Here is a 13,252-nt window from a genome sequence, read left to right as displayed (position 1 = left end):
CACCCCACCCCCGAGATTGAGTAGAGCCCCCAAACCTCCGTACGTGGGTGGGTCTTCTAAAAAATTTATAACTTCAATTTCGTAGTTAGACCACGTGAAACTCTCGTTGTACTTCTCTAGATACCTATTAGAGAGCGTTGTGGGTATACTTTGTCTTGCATCGTCTAAAAAACGACCAAACTACCTATAAAAGTTTTATTAAAGGGAAAGTTTGCATCAAGACACAATAATTATTGTGAACACCAAAACTCTACACTCATAATCATAACATATCGACAATGACACCATCAAGAGACCAAAACAGCATACTAGTGATCTATTACTAAGTCATAATTCTCACACGGAAATGGAGAACCAACCTCTTTTTTCAGAAAGACAATACGCAACAGTATCGATGACGAAATTGTACAGTCTAGAATTATACAGTATAGACTATACTCAAACAAAAACACATACTAGATAACCGTCACTGACTTGTCTAGCAAGTGACCACGAGAAAAGTCTACTGAATTATCTGTGCAACAAAGTAGCGATTATATAAACGAACCGTAGCACATGCCCGCAGGAACTACGCATAGGGTTAACACTATACAGGACGGGCCTCCAGGCGCAAGACACGAGGAGGCCAATCCTATGACTTAGTGGGACGAACACGTAAACTAAACAACTATGGTAATAATGGGTTGCACTACCGTGCAATCCGAGACACAACACCAAGTTCCCGCGCCGACTGGAAACCGTCCTTCTCCCAATCAAACCGTAGCGACAATCTAAATAAAACGCCCGATCCAAATGACTCAACAAAAAAAAAACGCACTCCACTCACAATATACTTAAATGGAGACTCGCATGGTTTACCCACAGAGGCCCGGACATAGGCAGGGCCGTGACCGGCCTCAAGAGGTGGCCGACGCCCACGCGCTCCTCCCTTTCGAGATTGTCGTCTTTCCTATCCCGCTACCGCCGCGGTCTTCGGAGACAACCTCCCAAGCATCACCCAAGCGCTACCAACATGCAAGAACACCATATCATATCATAGACACTCCGCCGCATCATGTCCACATGGATAGAATGAAAGAAAGGCAAAATGAATGGGCTGTGATTTTAGTTTGTTAAGCAAACGTTGAGTTCAATAATTTGTACGGCCCTCGAAGGATGTTGTAAAAATTGAAATGGCCCTTGAGAGGAAAAAGGTTCCCCACCCCTGCGCTACAGAGTGTACTTTGAGGGTTTGTGACTCTGCAGAACGTTTACATGCAGAAAAACCTTCATAACACACAAGGGGACGGGTAAGAACCAGAAAAGCATGACATGGGACCTTTAATGGAAAAAAAATCAAAATCAAAAAATAATAACAATGATAATGATGAAAGTAAATGTTTTAATCTTTTTTTTACAACATATTCACAAGGATATGAAGAACTTCCACTTCTAGAAAGGCACTCCTTTAGTATATTTGATTATAGATAAACCAAATGTAACGTACAGCCTGCACTTTGTATAATTGTATTGTGCTTAGGTTTGTTTGTGTGTGAGTGTGAGAGAGGTACATGACTGTCTCGGCAGAGTATTTAGTCATTTCACTTGTGTTGACAGTTGTGTGATATCTGTGCGCTGCGACTTGAAATGTCAGCTAGTGTACAACACGTCTGTGTCTCTGTGGGGTCATAATGCTGCGTGTGTGTTTCCTTCTCTCCCCAGGGGTGTTCATCACCAAAGGTGACGTGGGTGTGGGGACCATCGTGGGCTCGGCCGTCTTCAACATCCTCTGCATCATCGGTGTGTGCGGCTTCTTCGCCGGACAGGTATGATTTCCTCAGAGCGCTGCTGACCTGCTGTCATTTACCAGAGTGAAACCCACAGCCTAATGTCACCTTTAAGTGTGTGTTCAGCCACATTAACGACCAGTGGCAGAGAGTACTCGTACAGTATGCATACATGCAGATGCAGCACAAACAAACATACCGTACATTAATGCGTGCATGAGTCCATTTAGCTGAATGCACAAAATAGACAGCTACGCAGGGAAGCTGAATATTTGTAAACCATGTAGATTTGGTTTAGATATATCCTGCAATTTCACCATGGATGTGTGAAGAGAACCGGAGAACATTTCCGCTAATCTCTCAGAGAAAATGGACTGACTCAAGAACAGAAATACTTGGATCTTCCGGCAGTCTTTAGCATCCATTGGTTCCATAGAGCATGCACACTTTTGTTTTCCTTTAGCCCCGCCTCCAATCCACTGTGTAACGGCAGCATCACGTCCGGTCCCCACTTAGTTAAATGAATGGAGAGGAATAATAACTGGATTTAGCTTTTAGCACCTTTACTGCGTTGTTAATTTTGTAGAAGATAAATGATCTGCAATGTAAGTCAATGGGAAAAAGTATTTTGGGCCCGACGTCAGGGAGGTCATGGGGCCATTGTTTTTGTCAGAATCCTTTGCTTTTTGTTATAATACTTTTGAAGGCAAAAAGAGACAGCAATTCAACGTTCCTCTATGTTCTAAAGAAATGCTTGTCACATTACCAAACTTGCTGTGACACAATACATGTAGCTAAAGGTCTAGTTCACCTAGGCCTTACAAAACACAAGCTTGGCCAGGTATTCTTATGCTGATTTTAACAATTTCATACAGTCTAACAGAATAAAATGATGATGAAGTGATGACATTTTGAAAGACATGAACGTAAACTGCAATTTCACTGTTTTGCACATACACATACAACTGCAAGGCGGTAATTCTAGCTAGGGTTTTAAAGAAAGTAACTTGTAGCCTTGTTGTTTCACCAGTTCCTTAGTCGTATACACACGAGAGAAACTATTTAGATCTCACAAGAATGTTTTGTTTTCACTTGCCTCTAAGGGCTTGCCTACAGATGTAACCTTTGCTGTCACAACATCTTTTCATCATTTCATCTCTCACCGAGTAGTCAGGTATCTCTAACCTTTCATGTGGCTTGCTTCTCGAAAAATAACAGAGTTCAGTGTTAAAACGTTTCATGCCACAGTCCTGAATACACATTGAAAACGTATCACTGATTTCTTCTTTTATCATCCTCTTATGCTCGATGTGCTAAACAAGCCTTAAGTACAACGTCCCAACACAATACAGTTTGTATCTCTGTGCAGTTACACACTGCAACACAAAAGGGACTTCTAAGCATGCCTAAGACTTAGGCAACAACAAGTAAAAAGGGATTTATTTTGAACTTAAGCCCTAAGTTAAAAATAAATCCCTTTTTACTTGTTTCGTTCTAAAAATATAGAAACACAAGCACATCACTGGAACATGGCTGCACTGATGGGTAGGTCTAATGAATGATGCATCTGTATAAACTAAATAAACCAACAATTAACAACACTTTATAGCCCTTAGTTGAATCCTTAGGGTGTAAAAGTTTAAAATGCACTAAAAGCTGAATCCAGATCAGATCAGAAGTGATTGGTTTAAACAAAACGCATGTGCACACGCTCTCTGGGCCCAGATACAAGTTATTTTGTTTGCAGTAGATAATTACAAGTTAAGTAAATACAACAAGGTTGCTTATACAAGTGGTTTTACCAAAAAGTAAAATGTCATGCCCATTACCAATCCAGTGTTAATAGACCCAACATAACTGCGACTCCCAGGCATGCCTCCTCACTGCTGTGTGTTGCATGAGATGCAGAAAGAAAATAATATAGCGCAGCCTCCCTCTGATCATATCCGACATGCCGGGACATATTATGAAAATGAAATGAGCGGAGTACAAGGATAAGCTCTCTGCTCTGAAAGATATATGCACTGGACCTCCAACAGTGATGCAATCCCAGGTTGTGCATTACGCAATCAAAGTGATATAATGAGGGAGGAGGGCAGTACAATCATCTTCAGTACGCCCGCTCCACCTCAGAACTGTTTGTTACTGTTGGCGGGATGTTCAGAGCGGGCTCCATCTACACTATTAGAGTGAAAGAGAGTACAAGCAAACACTTTAAAGCTTTGTTATGCTTTAACTTATCCTCGCAGCAGCAAACAATTCCACAGCTGGGAGGGGCACATGCAAGATGGGACTTCTAGGCGGGGTTGGGGGGTTACTTTAAAATGTATTCTGTTTGTAGTCCAATGACTAGTTACCTGTACAAATAATACACGTTCCTTTTATTATATCCTGATCACGTGATCCCCAAGCCCCACCCTTATCTCCGCTTTCCCTTTTTTTCCTTGCAGGCAGTGAAGCTCTCTCACTGGGCTCTACTCCGAGATTCGACTTATTACACATTTTCCATCACGGCCCTCATCGTGGTAAGAGGGTTTATTCATATGATCAAGTGTGTGGTTAGAGTAGAAAGACTCACTATGAGGCCAGTTTGAAAGTGCAGTTTATGGTTCCCAGCTTTGAAATCAACACTCGATATGCACTTCATATTTATTACAAAGCCAATAAAACATACTGTTCGTCCACTGTTAATGTGGATTCTTAAATGTGCTTTGGTTCCATGAAATATGTAGTGTGTCATCATGAAAGGCTGAAGCTGTGTGCCAAATTCATCCAATAACTCTCAGCAGGTTAAATATGCTCTTACCTTCACAAGGGGCAACATGATCTACCGACAAAATACAAGAAAAGAAACAAACACTTCACTTAGAAAAAGTTACCAAGTATATTAACTAAATCATCAAACTAAAGTACAGTTTTGCTGCAGTTTTGATGACGATAAATAAAGTGATCATTTTTTTCAGATGTTTATATTTTAGAATTGTTTATTTCTACCTATGTGCAATTCCGTGCTCAAAATTCTCTTTGCTAAAACAGTAAAATGTTAATATTAATGCTTGTATAATAACAATCCAATGTAATACAGTGAAGAAAACACTGCATTGAATTTTGCCAATAATTAATTTCACATTTGATACTTTATCATTACTTTGCTGTGATTTTTACATTTTAAACAGATATGTGTTGATTAACAAATGAGTATTTTTACTTATTTGTATTAATAATTGTCGTAAAGATAAGGATGGACTTTTTTGTATCACTAATATAGGCTCCACTAACAACTGCAAATAAATGCTTGGAGAAAGAAGTACTCTCTTATATTATATCACCATTGAACAGGTTGTTACAGCCTGACCCATGACTTAGTAGTAAGATAATGAAGCAAATGTCATGCTTTGACCTTTTTCTGTCAGTCTGAGCTCTGGATTGGTCATGCCCTCTAGTGGAGTAGATGTTGAGAAGCAGAATCAATCTCACTTTCAAATACTACATCCACCTAATTTTCTTTTGTGTCCTCTTTGTCCCGCCTTTCTAGTTCATATACGATGAGGAGGTTTGCTGGTGAGTAATATGCTCTCTCTTTCTCTTTTTATGACCGTATACGTTTTACTGACCTTGTGTTTGTGTGCAGGTGGGAGTCTCTTATCCTGATTCTCATGTATGCAATCTACATCCTCATCATGAAGTGAGTGTCATCATCAGTATACGATCATTCTTGTTGCATTGAGTTTAAAAAGTTGTGGCCCCTTCTTAATTCATTTGTCATTGGCAGGTTTAACGGCAGGGCGCATCGCTACTTCGACCGGCGAAAGAAAGGTTCTGTGAATTTGTCCAATGGGCTGACAGGAAGCACTGATCTGGAGGATAATGTCACGTGTGACGCGACTGCAGTCCTGCTCAAGAAAGGTGGAACATTGTGCTCCATTTTATACTGACTTTGCCCTCTAAAGAGTGCATAGCTGCTCATCTCTGCACACTGAAATGTACATAAAGGCAGCTAAGGCACCACTCACATCTATTTTTGTTCAGCTCCAGGATAAGACAGTCAAGGATAAATGTATGGACAAAGTTCTGTCTCTTTTGTCCTGGGATTATTTCCAGAATAGAGCCTCAGTGCTATAGCTGCATTATGTTGTGTTTTTTGGGTTATTAACTTAGTGCGATAATGCCTGTTTAGCAAAGATCAAGTTCCCCTTACAGTACATAATGAAGCCCACTGCTGACCTCCTGGATGTCCAACCATCTGCTTGTGGACTAACATTCTGGCATGTTGGTCATCAACGATTGAATACAATGAACGCCTTCGGCTCAGCAACACCACAGCACTTCTCTTCTTATAAGTGTGGTGGTATCTGGTTCTGATAAGTAGACCATTTTCTGTCTCTCTGCCCTTAACGGTAAAGTATAGTGTGGGACACAACAACAGCTAAAAGAGAGTGGCACAAGATGCTGGGTAAGGCCTGTGTTCATCCTCCCAGCCTCCAACCAGCTTCAGCCCAGCCTGCTCCGTCAGCTTGTTCTGCATGTGATTCTCAGAGCGATGTCCCGAGAGAACATGGGTGGCGGTTTGAGCAGAAGGTGGCCAGGGCCGATGTGTTCAAGTGGGCTACATCAAAATCATAGACTGTGGAAGAAGACGTAGCCATGACCATTGGTTTGTAGCTGTTGCTATCTTGTTATTTTCATAAACGCAAGTGACACAACAGGGAGGATCTTAGTTCAACCAACCCTAAAGCTGCATACATGATACACGATGTGGCTCTGTGCTCACCGCGAGTTTGGGTGCAGAGCCATTTGGTGAAAACTGTTATCTGTTATCTGATAGGTGGCACGTTGAAAGGCCAACATCATCAAGGCTAAAGTACATTAATACAATTCACTTTCATGAACCAAAATCATTTTGCAAAAGGGTTAAAGTTCTAAGATGAAAACATGGACAACACCGTGAAAGCCATCTGTCAGTCACAAGGTAGCCCCGCCCTAAAGCATACCCAGCTTTATTGTCTCTTCTACTCTTAATTGGACCACATTTTACAAAAAAAGCCCTTATTCTGTATTGAAAAGGACTCCAAAAAAAGAGACTCGCAAATAAGATCACCAATCCATGAGAAAAATGTTAACCAACGTAATAAATCAATCTAGGTACATTTTGTCATAGACCTCTGTACAATTGGAGTTATTTCTTCAACTGGTTCAGTCCACACTTTAGGCCATCAGAAAGTGTCACTGTGTCACTGTTCCTTCTCTGATTAGGCCCAGATTCGGGCCCTTGGTCAAGATCTCTACAGTAGCCAGCAGAGACCTGAGGTTGGGAGGGTTCAAATGCTATGCAAAAATATAGGACGCCTCTTTGACAGGACTTCGGAGGGTATGTTCAAGGTTTCAAATTGATGTAAAGCCTTGGAGGGAAATTAATATATTAACCAATTATGGCTGCTATTGTGAATGTTGACAGGTTGAAGGTTGACAGTGCATAGATTCGTTTTTAATAAGCCAAAGAAAGGACATATGGGACAGAGAAATGAGCTGTCGACCAATGTGTACTCAGCGTATGGATCTCACAGTGCCGCAGTCTGCTGAGGCCTATAGAACCAGACCTCTCATATTCCAGGCTGGGATCACATCCAAACGTGGAACCCTGTGGATGAATTCAAATGGTGTTCTGACATTGCAAGCTTGTTGAAGAAAGTGAAAATGAGGCACAGTACCTTTCTACTTTTTTGCTTACTCAAGACTATCTTATGCCCGGGATGGCTTTTGCTCGAGGAAATAACTTTCAGTGACACTTTCTCTTGCAACATAGAGAGATAGCTCATTAGCTTCAGCACATCCAGCAGACTGAAAACGTACCTGCATGTCTCAGCTGACAATCAAACCAGTACCACCCACAAAGAGGCTTTTGGAGAGCAGAGGCGGAAAAACACTTTTTATCTCTTCATTTTTTCCATTCTTTCAATAATAAGACAATGTTATTAATACATAAAAAGCACCTTTTTTCCCCTTACGCATTATGTTTCTTGCTTTTTAATACAAAAGAACATCATAAGAATCACTTTCACATGATTTTTGACTGATGACTAATTGTGCTCTCAGTTGGATTAACACTGTGTGTGTGTGTGTGTTCTCGTTCTCGTTCTTTTTAGCTAACTTCCACTGTACGCCGTCGGTGCTGATGGTGGATGAGCTGCTGTGTGCGTACCCCCACCAGCTGTCTTTCTCTGAGGCCGGCATGAGGATCATGATCACCAGTCACTTCTCCCCCAGGACCCGCCTCACCATGGCCTCTCGCATGCTCATCAACGAGGTACATTCGTTATCCAAATTATCATCCACATTATCCAAAACAGGAGTAATTTTAAGTTTAGTTTCTCCACCGCAGGAGGTGGGATCATAAAGCTGACCCTCTGATTGGTTTACGCTTAATGAACCCCTGCGCTGCATTCACCCTAATTATTTAATCCTCTATATGCATCAATACCCTTTCAAGTACTCTCCAAGGTTTGGTGCATTGGAGGATCATGTCGGGTCAGGTTGCCAAACTGATTTGTCAAATGTCAGGGGGCGGGTCAGGTACTGTATTTTGCATTGCTGTGCAGATCTTGATGATTTGACATACACATAACTCTGGTTTGAGGCTCTGTTGGGATTCAACACAGGATCCTATTTTACGAGATAGGTGTATAGCACTACATACTGTATACACCACACGTGCACATGCACTGTGATACTGTGTACACCAGCGTTTCCTTTGTTGTGCTAGTCAACGTGAACAGTAAGATTTCAATTTACTGGACAGTAGGGAAATATTCTGTTCACATGTTATCGCTGTTTATTTTTGAGCTTCAACCATTGATAAAAAGGCTTTATAAGTAATGACATCATCAATGCATGTTGGTTTAAACTTTTTGGAAATTACTATTGAAAAAGGTGGGCATAGCGTCACCTATATATATTAGTCAATGTATTGCTTGTACAGTGGATATATACAGTCTATTGTAACCACTGCTAAGCAGTAGGTGCGTGTGCATCACAAAATGGTTTCTTCTGAAAATCAAGGTCCCAAAGCATCATTCTGGTGCGTCCGGCGGCACAATGAGCGCTGTCCTCACAGTGATGGCTTCTCGGTGCACTCTTTTGCGAGTGGCTAGTCTGCTCTGACTTTTTTTAAATACACATTAATTTAATTTGTGTCAGATCGGACAATACGACCCAAGGGATTTAAATTTGCCAGATTTCTACAGATTCTTCCAGTCAAAGTCCGGTAAATACCGGCTAAACGAAACACTGGTGTACACTGGGTTGGACTCTATATTGAGTTGTGTAGTTAAACATGGTACAAACTATTAAAAATACATTCAAAAGTTGAGAAGCGGCAAAGCTACCCTCAAGCAGGAAGTCAGTTACTTTGAGAAATCCCTTCCAAACCAGCATCTTAGCATAACTGAATAACCCTGGGTGGCCTCAACAGAAAGTGGAATAAATGATACTTTAAACATTTTCTCTCAGGCCCCTGTCTGCTGCTGAATACAGCCTGCAGTGAGTCCAAGCCAAACAAACCCATTTTGGCTGAAAGAAGAGAAACAACATTAACTTGTGCTCCAGACACAAACATTTTTTTTATATGGTATAAATAAATGAAGACAAAATGTATCTGACGCACTGCTACTCGTACTATTAAACAGCATTTGGAAACGCGTTAATGAAGGTTTTCTTAATGTTTTCTATACTCATGTTCTATAATCCCTTCCAGAGACAAAGACTGATCAACACCAGTGAGACTCGGGTCAACCGCATCACCAACGGCGACTCCGACTCCGCCGCGAGGGCTCAGGGGAGGCGGGGCTTAGAAAACGGGATGGGTGGAGCTGAGCAGGGTCTGAACGGCAGGTGTAGACTCCAGCGACTGGAGTCTGGGAACGAGACAGAGAACGAGAACGAGGATAACGAGAACAACGAGAACGACGAGGAGGGAGAGGGGGAAGATGGAGACTCCGGCCCCTCGGTGCCTTTCAAAATTCCAGGTACTGATGACTTTCTGATGTTTGGTTTTAGTGCTACGACGGAAAACATCATGATTTGATTGTCCCATCACCGTCTTCCTTCCCTCCCTCCAGCCGGGGCGGGGAACAAGCTGAAGTGGATCACCATGTGGCCGCTGTCTCTGCTTCTGTTTTTCACCGTGCCCAATTGTGCCAAGCGGCGCTGGGAGAGGTGGTTCATGGTCTCCTTCTTCACCGCCACCATCTGGATCGCTGGCCTCTCCTACATCATGGTCTGGATGGTCAGTGAAAACACATGCTGATCTTTAACCATTTAAATAATTGCCTGCATAAAACTTGAAGGTTCTATCCTTAAAGGATTTTAGTTTTCGGGACTGTAAAAAAAAGGTTTAACTCTTTGATTTTTGAATGAAGCCGTATTTGGTCATATGCAGAGGACGATAAAAGGGTTATTTTTTGAAAATCTTGAATTGCAGACAGCATCTGCACTTTCACTTGCATTATAACAGGAAGTCACGTTAGCCTGTGACATAATGAAAGTTTAGCTTATAACACACTCAAAAGTGATATAGAATTAAATAAATAAAGGATCTATGCATTTTAAGTTAAATGTTAAAATGTGCACTCTGTACTTCTGTAAACAGCATTTATATTTAAATATATACCTTGGTGGGTTAGAATTATTAAGATTTGAATTAATGAAGTTGAACTCCTACCTGACAAATCCACACAGGATCAGCATCATGACGTCTTTTTTTAATTATCAAGCTACAGTTGTTCAGTGTAGTAAGGCTTCATACTAACTGTTACACCTATTTAATTCAATCCCAGATGTTCCTGTTGTAGCCTTCACACTTTTTAACTATGTATTAATATCCTGTTCTCTTCAGGTGACTGTGATAGGCTTCACTTTGGGCATCCCAGATGTGATCATGGGCATCACGTTCCTAGCAGCAGGCACCAGCGTCCCAGACTGCATGGCGAGTCTTATAGTCGCACGGCAAGGTAAACACACACAGGAAGTAAATACTTGTGTTGAGTGAGATGCTGTTTAGAGGAGGAGTGGCGTCACTCAGCAGCTTGCATCATGACTCCTCTCCCGACTGTACAGCCTGACAGTGTTGCTCTCCTTGCCTCAGGTCTGGGGGACATGGCCATCTCCAACTCCATCGGCAGTAATGTGTTTGACATCCTGGTGGGCCTGGGTCTGCCCTGGGCGGTGCAGACGCTCTGCATCGACTACGGCTCCACCGTGAGTGCTCTCCAGAGGGAGTTCTGATGGACTCCGACCAGAATAGAACAGCTGTGTTCATGAAGGACGTTTGTCTCTCATATTCAGTGCAGAGCAGCTAGGGACTAAGACACCCACACAGCACGTACTGCAGTTTATCACTTAACACTCAGAAGATAGCATGTGCTCCGTTGATTACTCTTCACAGGAGGAGATAGATAGATTCTAATAGGTGTAATAAAAGTCATAAATACAGGATGTTTTGTGTGTGTTTCATGTCAGAGGCAGCTTTTGCTGTAACCTCTGTTTGTCTCCTCAGATCCATCTCAACAGCAGAGGACTCATTTTCTCTGTCGGGCTCCTGCTGGCCTCAGTATTCGTCACAGTAAGTTCCACATGTTACATGTCACTGAATTGGGCTGTGATTCTGGGGGCTTAAATACATTCATCCAACATCTTGGTCGTTTTGAATCAAACCATAGACATATATTTACAAAGGGATATCTTATTGTGTGTTTTATCTTAATTATCTTTTTTTAATAATCATCGAAAGCAAAAATACATTTGACTATCTCCCAGACCTGCAGGTCTCCCTTGAAAAAGAGATCAATGATATCAATGGGACCTACCCGGTTAAATAAAGGTTTGAAATGAAATGAAGACCTGCTCCTAATGGGACCATAATGGACCAAAGGAACATAATGCTGAATGGATGAGGCTTTAAAAGCCAACTCGTATATCAATCAAATGTGTATCAAGCGAGAAAGACATTTTTTCATAGACTTCTACACAATTTGAATGTTTCTAAGCAACCGGTGGAGTCGCCCCCTGCTGGTCGTTGGAATGAATGCAGAGTTGCACAATTCAATATCCCGACTAACAATAGTATTAGCAATAGAGCTGCTGAACTTCATCGCCCTTTTCTTCCTTTTGATCTTGTCAACATAGATTGGATGCTATTGGTCCATGCACTTTGTGGAAAACACACTTCCATATGTACTATATACTTGAACTTTTTATTTATTTTCGAGAGTTAGTTTACTTACCTAAAATGTTTCCTCTAATGATTATTAAAACAATAAATGTGCTGTGTGTTGCGATTATGCTCTTGTTTGCCAAGTGTATGATAGAAATGGTAAATTACTAATGCTTGTGTCATAAAAATATCAGTTGCTGACAAGGGACGAAATAAACTACTAAACGTGCTGAACATAAACCGCCTTAGTGGTTGTGAGGTGAATTATATATTATATCAATATTTGTAACTATTTATTCCCCCCGTATGATTGCTTATGTTGTCTGTCTCACTGCCATGTTTTAATGTTATGTATGTCTAGTTGTTGCACACTGGGACAGAGCTGCACTCTGAATCTCGTTGTACTTTTTGTATAATGACAATAAAAGGCTTTAACTTAACTTAAAGAGCAACTTCCAGGTTAAAGACACCTGTGAATAAATGTGTAGGAAAATGATGAATACACTAGATTTTCAAAAAAATATAAAGAAATATACACTACAGTGACATCTGGCGTCGTTTTTGTAAGAAATGTTCACTTCCGCATAAAAAAGCCTCGGCACGTGACCTCCCGCGTGTGACGTAACACGGGGGACACAAGGAGGAGAGCGGCCGGTGTAACATATTAATAAACATGGATCCCAATGCTAGTTTCGACACAGAAGACACAGAAGAAGTTGAACATGAATATTCGAATGCATATGACGGACCAAAACCTTATAATTATGAGCCTGCTAGGCGTCCAAGAGACCAGGAGCAGCCAAGGATTAGAAGAAATAACGGCCATCAGAGAGAAATTGAGCTGTGGTGTGTGGAAAACCAGTGGAGAACTGGGCAGCTATCTTGGTGAGTGACCGGCGTTAGCTACAGAATGTTAGCTAACGTCACATCACAACATTGTAAAGTTAGCTATCATATATCAGGCTATAACTAAAGTAGCATTGATAATATAGTAACGTTACTGGCCCCGACAGTGGGACCGAGGCCGAGTTTGAGGTCGGAGTGGACGACGTTAGTCGACACGTGGAGGGGCTGATGTGTGGACGAAAGTAGTCGGTAAATGTTGCTGTATAGGTTGCCTCCCCGAGGTGTTGGAAAGAGCGGTCGAGCAGTTCATAGTCGGCAAAGAGCGCAGAGGGAGGCCATGTGATCGGGACATACACCTCAACGTAAATCATTGCGCTCTATGCCGACTATGACAGTGAACGCGTAATCAAAGAAAGCAATACCTAAGTCATAG

The 13,252-nt window shown here is 41.7% G+C and overlaps 1 protein-coding gene across 1 annotated transcript in view; it reads left to right on the top strand.

Annotated features, from left to right (window-relative positions):
* Positions 1-1,670: 1,670 nt before the first annotated feature.
* LOC104950484 (sodium/potassium/calcium exchanger 3-like) overlaps positions 1,671-13,252 on the top strand; it is a gene marked incomplete at its 3' end in the record, with an annotated part of 23,373 nt that continues 11,791 nt past the window's right edge. Inside the window, exons 1-12 of the mRNA XM_010777010.1 lie at positions 1,671-1,805; positions 4,217-4,291; positions 5,302-5,327; positions 5,398-5,451; positions 5,539-5,672; positions 7,910-8,070; positions 9,517-9,787; positions 9,881-10,047; positions 10,657-10,771; positions 10,906-11,018; positions 11,317-11,382; positions 11,577-11,640. Of these exons, the coding sequence (XP_010775312.1) occupies positions 1,671-1,805; positions 4,217-4,291; positions 5,302-5,327; positions 5,398-5,451; positions 5,539-5,672; positions 7,910-8,070; positions 9,517-9,787; positions 9,881-10,047; positions 10,657-10,771; positions 10,906-11,018; positions 11,317-11,382; positions 11,577-11,640 (1,381 nt within the window). The remainder of the gene's footprint in view (positions 1,806-4,216; positions 4,292-5,301; positions 5,328-5,397; positions 5,452-5,538; positions 5,673-7,909; positions 8,071-9,516; positions 9,788-9,880; positions 10,048-10,656; positions 10,772-10,905; positions 11,019-11,316; positions 11,383-11,576; positions 11,641-13,252) is intronic.

This window comes from Notothenia coriiceps, unplaced genomic scaffold, assembly GCF_000735185.1.
Source record: "Notothenia coriiceps isolate Sejong01 unplaced genomic scaffold, NC01 NC01_scaffold00017667, whole genome shotgun sequence".
In the NCBI taxonomy this organism is placed as follows: domain Eukaryota; kingdom Metazoa; phylum Chordata; class Actinopteri; order Perciformes; family Nototheniidae; genus Notothenia; species Notothenia coriiceps.
Note: the sequence above shows the minus strand (reverse complement) of the source record. Positions and strands in the feature narration are given on the sequence as shown.